General features: G+C 41.7%; 1 protein-coding gene across 2 annotated transcripts in view; it reads right to left on the bottom strand.

Annotated features, from left to right (window-relative positions):
- LOC135540277 (voltage-dependent calcium channel subunit alpha-2/delta-2-like) overlaps positions 1-7780 on the bottom strand; it is a 308846-nt gene extending 301066 nt beyond the window's left edge. For both annotated transcript variants that reach the window (XM_064966836.1, XM_064966837.1), the window contains exon 1: positions 7507-7780. In XM_064966836.1, coding sequence (XP_064822908.1) covers positions 7507-7622 — 116 coding nt within the window. In that variant the 5' untranslated portion in view covers positions 7623-7780. The remainder of the gene's footprint in view (positions 1-7506) is intronic.
- Positions 7781-14995: the final 7215 nt, after the last annotated feature.

Raw genomic sequence — 14995 nt, 5'->3', positions numbered from 1 at the left:
AAAGAAGGCCAGTTTTATTGCTTCTTTAATCAGAAAAACAGTTTTCAGCTGTGCACATATTTGCAAAAGGGTTTTCTAATGATCAATTAGCCTTTTAAAATAATAAACTTGGATTAGCTAACACAACGTGTCATTGGAACACAGGAGTGATGGTTGCTTATTATGGTCCTCTATTCGCCTAGGTAGATATTCCATAAAAAATCAGCCGTTTCCAGCTACAACAGTCATTTACAGTATTAACAATGTCTACACTGTATTTCTGATTAATATTATGTTATTTTAATGAACAAAAATGTGGTTCTCTTTCAAAAACTAAGCCATTTCTAAGTGACACCAAACTTTTGAACTGTAGTGTACATATCTACATCAATGGCCTCCCGAGTGGCACGGTGGTCTAAGGCACTGCATGTGCCGTTTGAGATCCTGGTTTGAGTCCAGGCTTTGACATTTCTAAGTGACCCCAAACCTTTGAACAGTAGTGAATGTGGTGAAATGTCCCTTTAAGCAATACCAGTCTGCCAAGAAGTGACAGTGAGACCTGGAAGCACTGAGGATAGTTAACGGTACGTCATATCTTTAACAAGGCCCACTGACAGGAATCAGATAATACGTAGGCCTCTGTGAGTGTAGAGACAAACACATGTTCAAATGTTACTAAGATACAGACTTGTGTGACTGTGTTTATAATGTGTATATGATATAGAGTACAAGACAAGGAAAGAGAGAGGCCTCTAACAGGATTGCGCAAGGCAGGATTGCTGAAGAAAGCTCACTGACTATGAAAAGCTCACCGGTAGCAATGAAGTGAAAACAGACCACACTGGAGCAGAATGAACTGACGCTGACAGCTACAGATGTGGGATCTAAATTTGAACACTCTTTTGTTGTTGTTTTGGTGCTGAGAAGTATTTTGGTCTGTAGTAAAGCCATTGTGAGGAGAAAAACTCATTCTGATTGGCTGGGCCTGGCTCCTCAGTGGGTGGGCCTATGCCCTCCCAGGCCCCCCGATGGCTGCACCCTTGCCCAGTCATGTGAGATCCATAGATTAGGGCCTAAGGAATTTATTTCAATTGACTGATTTCATTATATGAACTGTAACTCAGTAAAATATTTGAAATTGTTGCATTTTGCATTTATATTTTTGTTCAGTATACATAAATGAACGGAAAACCCACATTAACACACGGTTATATTAGCAGTATTGCACTTCTCATGTAGCCTACTTCTGGACAGCTAATAGCCTAGCCTCTGATCAAATAACATTATGGACTAAACGTTATTTTGCTGTGAGAATATAGGTCAAATTAAGATTTGACATCTGTAGTGACAATGCCTCTGTCCCCAAGCTAAATACTCCTTACCCAACTTGACTAGTGTACAGTACAGTCGCCTATACACAATCACACATACTGTAGACAGACACAACTAAATTGTATACATACTAATCTAAAACACACTCACACAAACACACACACACTCACACACACACACGAAAACAAGCACACACTCACAAACAGGCCTTTGTTGCGGAAGACAACAGACCCCTTCCTATTTTAGAGGGTCCCTGCCCTTCTGCTCTCTGTCCCTCACTCAAATCAATTCTGTTAAATTCATTATCATTTCATCAACATCAATGAAATCTACAGAAAAAACAACAACTAATGGGGTACAATTGTTCCTTAATACACACATTTAATAACAAATAAAGCACGACCTCTACATTACTAAAGTGGTAATTACAGTGCCTTCAGAAAGTAATCAACCCCCTGACCTTTTCCACATTTTGTTTTGTTACAGCCTGAATTAAACATAGATAAAATTTACATTTTGTCACTAATTACACTTTGGATGGTGAATCACAGTGGCGGTCGGTGCCGTTTAAGATGAAGGAGGACAATATTGTTATTAATGAGCATGGCCTTATATCTATTAGCTACAGCATATTGGATGACTGTCATTCATATTCCATTCACCCATGTCAATATAACATTGATAGGTTTAGGCTACTACATGATACTAACATTTTCCCTATACCCATCATGAGGTTGCTACAACCTAGCCGATGAGTTAAAGTTTACAACGTAGGTGCACAGATCGAGAGAAATTTGAGTAATCAAGGTCACAGACATTGACACATTCAATACCACCTTGCACACTCTTGCCTGCATCTAGCTGATCTAGGGTGTAATCGGTAGTCTAACAGTTGCAAATGAGAATTTCTATTGGACAAATTCAGGTATGTTCATCCCCATTTCGTTCAGTTTGCTTCTGTTTTAAGAAAAACATTTCAACAGAATCGGAGGAATGAATTACACCCCTGATCACACGCAAACACAGTTCACTTTCATAGCAGCCACATACAAACAACATTATCCCTTTGATTGTAGTATAATTCCTTCTCACATCTACACGATCTCCTCCTCTCACCTTTTCCCTACGCTTGTGGACTTCAGTGCACAACATATCAGCTATGTGACCAGGTGAACAAAACTTTCCAAGCCAAACCTTTATCTCATACTCGCTAACCGCTACACACAACCTACATCGTTGACAGCATATTAACGCCATAGTCAACATAGGTACAAGAACTAACGCACTACAATCATGCAGCACAGTGTACAGTCAGCAGCGAGCAGTTTAGCAGTAACATCGGCGGGCCCCGGTGACAATAAATTAATAAAAACAAAAGATGACATTGACTTGGAAGAGTTCCACTGTTTGATAGCCATAGCCAGCTAGCTAACATAGCATCCATATCTGTTTGATCCTGGTGTTTGAGTAGACTATACTAGCTAGCTGCATTCGCTAGCTAAGTAAGTGAAAGTGAAAAAAAATACAACAAACTATGTCTAGCGCACGCTGTCTACTTGTTCATTTTTAAGAAATGTATTTGTTCAAAACTGTTCAACTATTGTCTTTCTCTCTCTTTGAGTCAACTACTCACCACATTTTATGCACTGCAGTGCTAGCAAGCTGTAGCTTATGCTTTCAGTACTAGATTCATTATCTGATCCTTTGATGGACAACTTATCAGTTCATGCTGCAAGAGCTCTGATAGGTTGGAGGTCATCCTCTGGAAGTTGTCAAAATTACTGTGTAAGTCTATGGAAGGGGGTAAGATCCACGAGCCTCCTTGGTTTTGTATTAAAGTCAGTGTACCCAGAGGAGGACAGAAGCTAACTATCCTCCGGCTACCCCATGATGCTACCCTGCTGTTGAGGCTACAGTAGACCTTCATTGCAAAACAGTTTGTTTTTATCAATTATTTGGTGATGTGAATATTTAGAATAGTTTTAACTAAAAATAATAACGTTTTTAATGTTTCATTATTTTTATTTTTATGAAATTCCCTGAGGAGAATGCTCCCTTCCTCCTCTGAGGAGCCTCCACTGGTGTATCAATACACCCAGTCACAACAAAGATACAGGTGTCCTTCCTAACTCTGTTGCCTGGAGAAGAAAGAAGCCGCTCAGGGATTTGACCATGAGGCCAATGGGGACTTTAAATCAGTTACAGAGTTTAATTACTGTGATAGGAGAAAACTGAGGTAGGATCAGCAACATTGTAGTTACTCCACAATACTAACCTAAATGACAGAGTGAAAATATTCCAAAACATGCATCCTGTTTGCAATAAAACTGCAAAAAATGTGGCAAAGAAATGTTGTTTTAGCTCTATTCCGTTTATTTTTATGTTTTTATAAAAATAAACGGAATATAGAGCTAAGCACAGGCAAAATCCTAGAGGAATACCTGATTCAGTCTGCTTTCCAACAGACACTGAAAGATAACTTCACCTTTCAACTGGAAAATAACCTAAAAACACAAGGCCAAATATACACTGGAGTTGCTGATCATTGAATATTCCTGAGTGGCCTAGTTACAGTTTTGACTTAAATCGGCTTGAAAATCTATGGCAAGACTTGAAAATGGCTGTCTAGTAATGATCCACAACCAATTTGACAGAGCTTAAAGATTTTTTAAAGTTGTAATTTGCAAATAATGTACAATCCAGGTGTGCAAAGATCTTTGAGACCCAGAAAGACCCGGAAAGGTTTCTTGTAGGGTTAGGTTTTGAAATAGATATTGAAAAAGGGTGTGACCTTTTGCGATTGAATGAACAACAGCTGTCTGTAAATATTATTAATCTACAAACACATCAACTACAATATATTTCAAATATATCAACCATAAAAACTACCACAGACCTTCATTCTGAGATATGAAAAACAAAATGGGTGTGAACTATCCCTCTAAACTGTAAATATTGCTGGTTTGACCTATGGACTCTCAACAAGTGACCTTAGAAGGTAAGCTCATGGCTGATGTATCTGATGTTCAAACCAAGCCAATGAGGACCTTCATTTGGGCTGTAGGATATTAAATCCAAAAGCACATTAAATACAACTTTTCGTATGAACCTAGAATAATTCATTAGGCTACATAATATGGGCATGAACAGACATAAAAGTAGGCCTACAAATCCATCAAATATCGTTCAGCGAGTTTGGGACATTTATTGGGCCTATCATCGAAGACTGTCTCAGGAACAAAATGAAACGTGTTTAAATATCAACCCTATAGCTCTTCAGTCAGACGCCATCACCACGTTTTGGCGATGGATCTCTAAACCCAAGTAATTTCTAGTGAAGTGAGGCATTGAACAAATCTTTCATAATTGAAGTTGGACTATTTTCATAGCTATGTTTATGTTTGTGAAATGACCTATACTTTTATGCACAATATTGTATGATAAAGTATACCTCATTTAACTTGAGATGATTGTGTAAGATCCTTTCCACCTCCGATAACTGTAAGGAGTGTTCTCCAACATTATTTGTTACAACAAATGAACTGTACTGTTCGGCACACACACACACACTGTGATACACACACCGGCGACAACACCAGGGTGTCACCCATTCCTCTGGATTTCCTTTATCCAATGTCACGTTGTACCCTTTTCTCCTCATTGAGTGTTGGTTCACCATTTTCACCTTGAGGACTCTTTTCATTAGAACTATTTTAGTCCAGTTTACATACTTTTTGTGAGTTACTGACATTCTTAATGGCCTCTAATAATAACTTAGTTTCTTATCCAAACAACTAGGGGCCTATTCTTATGTAACCTAACCCTATAAGAGTTGACTCAGTCCAGAAAGAAATGTAACCTATCATGTCAATAACATAATTATAAGGCTTCACACTCCTTATTAGCCTAAAGCCTAAATACAAGATAATAATGATTAGTAGGCTAAATGTTTACATTTATTTTGGCTGGAGTAGCCTAATACAATTATATCTAGAATATCTTGACACACATTTGTCTCTGTGAGAATCGACATCATAAATCCTGTAATGGCCCACTACACACTGAGCTAGCTGTTACAAATACAGCTTCCGAGGCAGGACCTGATAGCCTATAGATAACAACTGCCAATTTACACAGTCTATGTATGACACAGGCTACTAATGCCCCACTAAGAGGGGTGAAGCATCAGTTTGAATTACACATGTTTTTATTAGGCTATCAGAAGGATGTCATCATGTGCGTGATTGTGTAGCCGCACAGACTGCATACTATTGTATTATTTTACAAACCATGCATTGGAAGGGAATCAATAGATTTGGAATTATTGAATAGTCTATCAAACTAGCGGATGCACCTGAGAAGGAAAGTTCCCAAATCCATCTTTATTAAAATCGGATACATCATATTGATCCCGATTTACAGAACGGGTGGGACTAATCCTGAATGCTGATTTGTATTTTTTTTTTACTAAAAAGTTAAATGAATAAAAAAATAAAAAAACGCATTCCAGCCGGTATCTATTCCACGAGTTACCACTGGCTAAATCTGTGACCTTAAAATGCCTATTTACTCTGTTCCATCTGACTGCACAATCCACTGTCTCTCACAACCCCAATGATCAGGCAGCACAAGTCACATAGTCTGCAACACATGCTATATTTTTATATCAAATAAAGACATTACGAAAGCGATATTATGAATGTTTATAAAATCTAAAATTACATAAACAGCTGAATAACCGTTGTATTTGGATTTGCAGATTCATTTATCCTAATCCATGGGACAGAATCGGAAACAACGCCAAAAGCTTCTCGGTTGGAGAGAGTGGGGGGATTCGGACTCAAAGCATTAGCTCGGCTATACAGTACTGTTGCTTTTTTAATCCCTGAAGAAACAAGGAAAGCAACAGTAAGACTCCAGAGTCAGACCACCTCCACTGACACAAGAAATGCAGAAACAAATAGGCTACACATTGATTGAATCACAAAATGTAAAAAAAAACCCACAAAAAAACCAAAAAAAAACAATATAGGCTACTGCAATAAATGTCAATTTTATATAGAATTTTATTATGTTTCAAAAGTTGTGAATAACGGGCCCAATAATGCTTACTAAAACGCCTGGGGACCTATTTACTTATACATATTGTGCAGTCTATTCTCGTTCAGACAGTATAATAAAACACTGTCAATTAATACATGATTTGTTTTGTTTATACAATTTGATTAAATATTATGAAGAAAAACTAGCTGAAACTTGACGGACACGAAGGTGAATAGCTTACATCGAACACACTAACACACTACAATGGAAAGATGAATCCAAAACCATTCTAAAGGACAGGCATGTGCCTTAGCTTCTTTTTGTCATATATTTCCAATCTATTTGGGTCGAGGAGAGAAATATATACAGACCTATATATTCGTAAAATTAAATTGAATAATTCGTTCTCCTTCACACCAACCTGGTGACAGGCAGGTGAATGCCACAGCACAACCGGAGGGCTAGATTTGGACATCCTCCCGGGCACTTTTCTTCCCTACCTGAGTTATGCCAGAGGGGCATGGCATTTTGCTGCTTTAAATTGACTGAATAGGCCTACCGGTAATTAAAAATTCCAATAATGTCAGCAGGATTGCTTGATAATTAGGCTACTTTGATTGTGAGTTTTAAATGATTTGCATTGTGACTTGGTATAGATCGAAGCAGCTATCACCCATGCGCCGGCAGAATGCTTTTTAAAAACATTGTAGCATGTTTGCCTATCCGTTATGAACACAGAAGACAAAAAAATAGGTGACCTGCATTGAGCGGAAATCGTATCCCAAGCCATGATTAATAATTTAATGCCCATGCTATTACGGCGAGCACCTGTGCCCCATTAGTAGCCTATGATGCATCGATCCATGAACGCAACATCCCATAGCCTAATCAACAATATATGCAAGGGCAGAAGCGGTAGACCCTCATATTATATGGCTAGATTGTCATTGCTAGAATAATATTCTTGCAAGCGGATATATCTATAACATAGCTCACGCATGGTTCAGAGACGGAAACTGCGTTTCTGTTTCAACATCAGATACAGCATCGCGCGATTATCGCACCTAGTAAACAGCGTTGTTTGGGCCACCTGTCCCAGTTCTGTGTTCTCCGCAATATCCCTGTTTCTTTCGCACCCCAAATGGTACTTACGTGTAGTGTTGGGGGAAGCGGAGGCTCCCCGTTGCCGGCGAAGATAAGCTAATGATGAGGATAGTTTGGATTGAGAACAGACAGAATATACCGTAGGACTGAGCGCAGATCGCCATTTTCCATTAAATATTCAAGAAACCGGCATTAATAGAATAGGGTCGTGATAATAGTCTCTTAGAGCGGAGCTAATCATAAACGCTGAGCTCCGAAAGTGTGTCGGTTGATGGCGAGGCTCCTCAAGACCTTGCGCTGTGAAATCTCAATCTGAAATGTACAGAGGACTGGCAGCTCAAGACAACCGATTCGAAGACTCACAGATGCATTGACGCTGCTGCCACCGCTGGTGCTGCTGTGCCTTTGCGCACTCGCTCTCCTCCCTCCCTCTCCCTTGCACATTTGCTCCCCTCGCTCCCTCTCCAACCGAACGCGTGAACACAAGACGACACATTCGCTCCAATATTCCTACGCGACAGACGGGGGCGCGCGTGCAGTCTATATCACTGTCCTGTTTTCCATGCTTTCTCCTCTCCTCCTTGGTTCCCACGCTGAAAGACTGGGGAAACTCAACAATTAGGAGCACAAATGAAGGCTTTATTTAGGTAATTACAGACATGACTAGAGGGGGAATAAATGAACTAGAGTGTAAGCATTCTGCATCACTAAAGTTCCTAAGGGCTTCTCTCAGACCAAATGAGTTCTAGTAACTTAAAAGGAGTTTGACCCAACATAATATAAACAATATGGCAGGAAGAGGCATAATGTATTCAGTACCTCAGTACCTCTGTTTTCTCTGTGTCAACTGTTTAAATTGGTCTCCAAAAGGTTGATTAGTTGCAGTCAGATTCTATACAGACACCCTCAACAACCCCAAATATGTATTAACATGTTGTGTCCTAACATCTATAACACAAAATGATACCCATGATTACTGACCCAGTAAAAATACAAGGCCACAGCAACAGGGCTCCCTAGTGGTGCAGTGGTCTAAGATACTGCATCTCAATGCAGGCCCTGGTTTGAATCCAGGCTGCGTCACATCCAGACGTGATTGGGAGTCCCGTAGGGCAGCGCACAATTGGACCAGCGGCGTCTGGGTTTGGCCCGAGGTTGACCGTTATTGTAAATATGAATTTGTTCTTAACTGACTTGCCTAGTTCAATAAAGGTTGAAATAAAAGCAGACATATCCAGCGCACAATTGGACCAGCGGCGTCTGGGTTTGGCCCGAGGTTGACCGTTATTGTAAATATGAATTTGTTCTTAACTGACTTGCCTAGTTCAACGCCCAATTTTTCAGTTTTTGATTTGTTAAAAAAGTTTGAAATATCCAATAAATGTCGTTCCACTTCATGATTGTGTCCCACTTGTTGTTGATTCTTCACAAAAAAATACAGTTTTATATCTTTCTGTTTGAAGCCTGAAATGTGGCAAAGGTCGCAAAGTTCAAGGGGGCCGAATACTTTCGCAAGGCACTGTATATTCAAATCAGCACATTTCCCAACATAGACCATTTCTGCTGACTCACAGCCGTCCTGATTTCTCCTTCCTCTCACACATATGCAAAGTCCTCTCAAAGCACCTGGCCCACGGGGCCTAAGGAGAGAGAGATACGTGCAACTGCCATTCAGAACCACTCTAATTGTGAGTAATTATATTAACCTCTGTCACACAGAGAGTTGACATGTGTAGAGGGTTTACAATATACAGTGTCACCATGACTACATACTTACAGGGATGTCTCTGGACTGGGGGGAGAATGATGTCACGTACAGATACCATATAATGTACAGGAAATTTGAACAAATATAAATGTAATACATTTTCACACATAAAACAGAGCTGGTGGAGCAGTGCCATTAATGGTGGCTGGCTCATTGTTTTTTACTGTGATGAACGCTGTTCCATTCTGCCAGCGGTAAAGAGGGAGAAGACAATTACAAGTATGGAAATATACTATGGCCTGTCCATTAATGGCTTAGTGTGGAGCAAGCTGAGGGGCCAACAGCACGGTGGCCTTGTGTTGACGAGAGGTTTCCTTTTCTTTACCTTTCCTGACAGTTTTTATTCTATTTGCATAGTCACAGTAGTGTACCAGATTTTAGTCCAGGAAAATTTCACAGTATTCATATTCACGAACCTGTATATTGATTCAAGACTATTTTTTTGTCCACCACAATTTGTCGCACCTTTGGTAGTAAGGAAGTGAGTTGGGAGTTGGACTCTCCATTTCAGATATGATTGCAATTTATGAAGCCATTGTGAGGAAAGACTGACAACCTCCATTACTGGTAAAAAAAAACGTATTTTATTGCATAGCCTTGCTATAACCGAAATGGTCACATCAATACATTCTGAGTCCATTTAAAGTGAAGTAGTGGGAGGTGGGGGTGTTTGTCGCCCCATGGTCTGGATCTCATTGTGCAGACCGCTGAGATGCTTATAGCAAACCCACTCCTCATTAGTGAATATCATTCAGGCGGCCTCAGGGATAGGCTGGGTGAAAACACACTGATTTACATTTTTAATTTTTATGTCAACTTTATGTAACCAGGTTAGTGTTATTGAGATAAAACATATATTTTTCAAGAGAGACCTGGACGAAAATCAATTGCCTCAAGCCCAATTGATCCTCCAGAAGCCTAGGAGGTAAACATGGGCTGGGCCTCTGTGCCCTACCCCGCTCCCTCTCATTGGACAGGTAGACCCTCTTAATTCATCTACCAAAAGACTATTAATCTGGGGAGTGGAGCAGAAACAAAGGGATCAGGACCTTGCTATTCTGGGTCTCCTCCATCCTTCCAATCCTTCCAGCGCTTTCAGGGGACTGCTCCCCACACAGAGGCCAAGTAGGACACAGTCCGTGAGGAATTAATCACACCTTGTTTCCCCTGTCTCCAGGCCCGGGGTAGTCACCAACACACACGCATCCTGGCCCTACACCCACCCACCCAGCCGCACACTCACACACACACACACACGCACACACACGCACACACACGCACACACACGCACACACACGCACACACACGCACACACACGCACACACACGCACACACACGCACACACACGCAGACACTCACACAGCCATCCTTATCCACCTCTCCCTCCCTCCGTTCCTCCCCCTTCCTGCTGTGATCTGTGTGCTGGTATTCCATCTTTATCCACCTCTCCCTCCCTCCGTTCCTCCCCCTTCCTGCTGTGATCTGTGTGCTGATGTTCCATCTTTATCCATCTCTCCCACCCTCCGTTCCTCCCCCTTCCTGCTGTGATCTGTGTGCTGGTATTCCATCTTTATCCACCTCTCTCTCCCTCCGTTCCTCCCCCTTCCTGCTGTGATCTGTGTGCTGATGTTCCATCCTTATCCATCTCTCCCTCCCTCCGTTCCTCCCCCTTTCTGCTGTGACCTGTGTGCTTGTGTTCTGCCATGCAGGATGGGAATAGTATATTATACATGTGGCCGTAAAACAGATCTGGTCCAAATGAAGTAGATATTATTCTCTGGTTTTCTACACCACAACATGTAACATTGTCTGATTCTGTAAATAGTCCTGGGGTGCCTAATCCCTGGTCGTCCTGCAGAGGGAGGCTGTGGAGAGATACAGTATGTAGGAAGTCATTTAGAGATATACACTAACTCCAACAGTAGAAACAAAGTCAGCAGACCCCTACATGACAGCACATGCTGATAGGACTTATTAAACCCCTGTTCTCTGTCCTGTTTACACAAATACATCTTTACTTTAAGACACACATACTGTAGACCTCACTCTTACAATTGTTTAATGTACATATTTACTGAAATTTACACACAGTCTTGTATTTACCTTTTCTTTACTGTAAACTACACACAGAGACCAGTAGTGTTGTGCTACAGGGCATGCTGGGATTTTCATGCTCAAATGTCAGAGCATTTCATCCTGCTGATGAGTCACTCCCCCTACTCCCAGACTGAGCATGAAGGAATCACGCTCCTAGAGCAATTAATGACCCAGCCTCCACATGCAAAACACACACACACGCACACACGCACACACGCACACACACAATCACACACTACACACTACACACTACACACACAAAAACCCTCCACACACTACATACACAATTACACACTACACACACAACACAACACACACACACACACACACACACACAACACACACACACACACACTACACAATCCATACTAAACACACTACACACAACACACACACACAACCACAATCTTCACACAACACACAACACAACACACACACACAAAATCACACACTACACACTACACAATACACACTACACACACAACACCAACTACACACAACACACACACAATCACACTCTACACACTACACACTCTACACACACTACACACACTCTACACACAACACACATAAACAATCCCAAACTACACACTGCACACAACACACTCAAACATATACACACAAAAAACAGAAAAAAACAGGCCACTCCCAAAATACACACACACACACACACACACACACACACACACACACACACACACACACACACACACACACACACACACACACACACACACATACACGGTGCGTGTGAAAACAGAGTCCCAGTGTTGGCATGCTCTACTAGAAGCCTAATGACCCTTGGGTAATGGCCTCTTTGGTCTTAAGGAAATCCTCCCTCATGCATAAATCAAAGATGGGAGAAGGATAGTGAGGGGAGAGAGCAGGACAGCAGCAGTACAGGTATAGAGGGATAGAGAGGGGAGAGAGGGGAGGACAGAAGCAGTACAGGTATAGAGGGATAGAGAGGGGAGGACAGCAGCAGTACAGGTATAGAGGGATAGAGAGGGGAGAGAGGGGAGGACAGAAGCAGTACAGGTATAGAGGGATAGAGAGGGGAGGACAGTAGCAGTACAGGTATAGACAGATAGAGAGGGGGAGAGAGGGGAGGACAGCAGCAGTACAGGTATAGAGGGTTAGAGAGGGGAGGACAGCAGCAGTACAGGTATAGAGGGATAGAGAGGGGAGGACAGCAGCAGTACAGGTATGGCCCGGTTGATTTGTAGGGGTCCAGATTTTGCAGCTCTTTCAGAACATCAGCTGACTGGATTTGGGAGAAGGAGAAATGGGGAAGGCTTGGGCGAGTTGCTGTGGGGAGTACAGTGCAGTTGACTGGGGTAGGGGTAGCCAGGTGGAAAGCATGGCCAGCCGTAGAAAAATGCTTATCAATGAGGGCTAATTATAACTGACACAGTGCTCTTCATTCTGACTGTGTTTACTGAATGTTAGTGTGGAGACAAACAAGAGTTATAGTGGGAAAACATACAAGCTCATAATAATCTATACTTCTGACCCTGTCCTACAGGTTTAAATACAAATCTAGTTCTTCATTCTTCTTGTCTTTTATGATTGATAATGAGATATCGACTAGTATCCCTCAATACTATACCGATCAGTGGGCTAGAGAAATGTGTCTGTGCTCATAATGTGATGAACTACATCCAAAGGATCGTGATGGTCCATGTCTTTTATATATCCTATAGCAGCTGGAGGGATGGGGACTGGAAGAAGACTGCCTGTCCCTCTCAAGGAGTCTCACTCACCAATCTCTCAATTCAAGAGCTTTTCTATCGTGTACCTCTTAGCCGAGTCAAGTCCTACATGCCTTTCGGGCTTTGGAAGACTAGCTGGGCCTCTTTATGAAGAACCTTGAGACAAATATATTGTCAAAATAACCAAATGAAATGAATTGATCTGAAATGGATTGAAAGTTGGTGCAAGTCAGGCTGCTGCATGGTAGAAAACATACTTCGTTTTGGCCAGCAAAAATGTAGCTACAGCAAGTGTAATGAGATTCTGATTCAGAGTGTTCATTTCGCAATCAGAAAGTTTTCAGACCCCTTGACTTTTTCCTAATTTTGTTAAGTTAGAGCCTTATTCTAAAAACTGATAAAATTGTTTTTTCCCTCATCAAGCTACACATAATACACCACAATGACAAAGCAAAAATAGGTTTTTAGAAATAATAAATCAACTGAAATATTACATTTACATAAGTATTCAGACCCTTTACTCAGTACTTTGTTGATGCACCTTTGGCAGCGATTGCAGCCTCTAGTTTGTTTTTTTGGCACGCCTGTATTGGGATATTTATCTCATTCTTCTCTGCAGATCCTCTCAAACTCTGTCAGGTTGGATGGGGAGCGTCGCTGCACAGGTATTTTCAGGTCTCTCCAGAGATGTTCGATCTGGTTCAAGTCCGGGCTCTGGCTGGGCCACTCAAGGACATTCAGAGACTTGTCCTGAAGCCACTCCTGCTTTGTCTTGACTGTGTGCTTAGGGTCATTGTCCTGTTGGAAGGTGAACCTTCACCCCAGTTGAGGTCCTGAACACTCTGGAGACTGTTCTAGGATCTCTCTGTACTTTGCTCCGTTCATATTTCCCTCGATCCTGACTAGTTTCCCAGTCTCTGCCACTAAAGAAACATCCTCTCTGCATGGCGCTGCCACCACCATGCTTCACCGTAGGGATGGTGCCACGTTTCCTCCAGACGTGATGTCTGGCATTCAGGCCAAAGAGTTCATTCTTGGTTTCATCAGACAAGAGAATCTTGTTTCTCATGGTCTTAGAGTTCTTTAGGTGCCTTTTGGCAAACTCCAAGTCACATGCATTTTACTGAGGAGTGGCTTCTGTCTGGCCACTCTGCCATAAAGGCATGATTGGTGGAGTGCTGCAGAGATGGTTGTCCTTCTGGAAGGTACTCCCATCTCCACAGAGGAACTCTGGAGCTCTGTCAGAGTGACAATGGGTTTCTTGGTCACCTCCTTAACTAAGGCCCTTCCCCCCGGATTGTTCTGTCCAGGCGGCCAGCCCTAGAAAGAGTCTTGGTGGTTGCAAACTTCATCCATTTAAAAAAAACGTTGGAGGGCATTATGTTCTTGGGGACCTTCAATGCTGCGGAATTGTTTTGGTACCCTTTCCCAGATCTGTGCCTCGAAACAATTCCTTCAACCTAATGGCTTGGTTTTGCTCTGATGTGCATTGTCAACTGTGGGACCTTATATAGACAGTTTTTACAAATAATGCCCAATCAATGGAATTTACCAAAAGTGTACTCCTAATCAAGATGTAGAAACATCTCAAGGATGATCAACAGAAACCGGATGCAACTAAGCTCAATTTCGAGTCTCATAGCAAAGGGTTTGAATATTTATGTAAATAGGTTATTTCAAATCAAATCAAATGTATTTATATAGCCCTTCTTACATCAGCTGACATCTCAAAGTGCTGTACAGAAACCCTGCCTAAAACCCCAAAAAAGCAAGCAATGCAGGTGTAGAAGCACGGTGGCTAGGAAAAACTCCCTAGAAAGGCCAAAGCCTAGGACGAAACCTAGAGAGGAATCAGGATATGAGGGGTGGCCAGTCCTCTTCTGACTGTGTCGGTGGAGATTGTAACAGAACATGGCCAAGATGTTCAAATGTTCATAAATGACCAGCAGGGTCAAATAAT

Source organism: Oncorhynchus masou, chromosome 5 (assembly GCF_036934945.1).
Source record: "Oncorhynchus masou masou isolate Uvic2021 chromosome 5, UVic_Omas_1.1, whole genome shotgun sequence".
NCBI classification, from domain to species: domain Eukaryota; kingdom Metazoa; phylum Chordata; class Actinopteri; order Salmoniformes; family Salmonidae; genus Oncorhynchus; species Oncorhynchus masou.
This window is presented reverse-complemented; position numbering and strand designations above follow the sequence as displayed.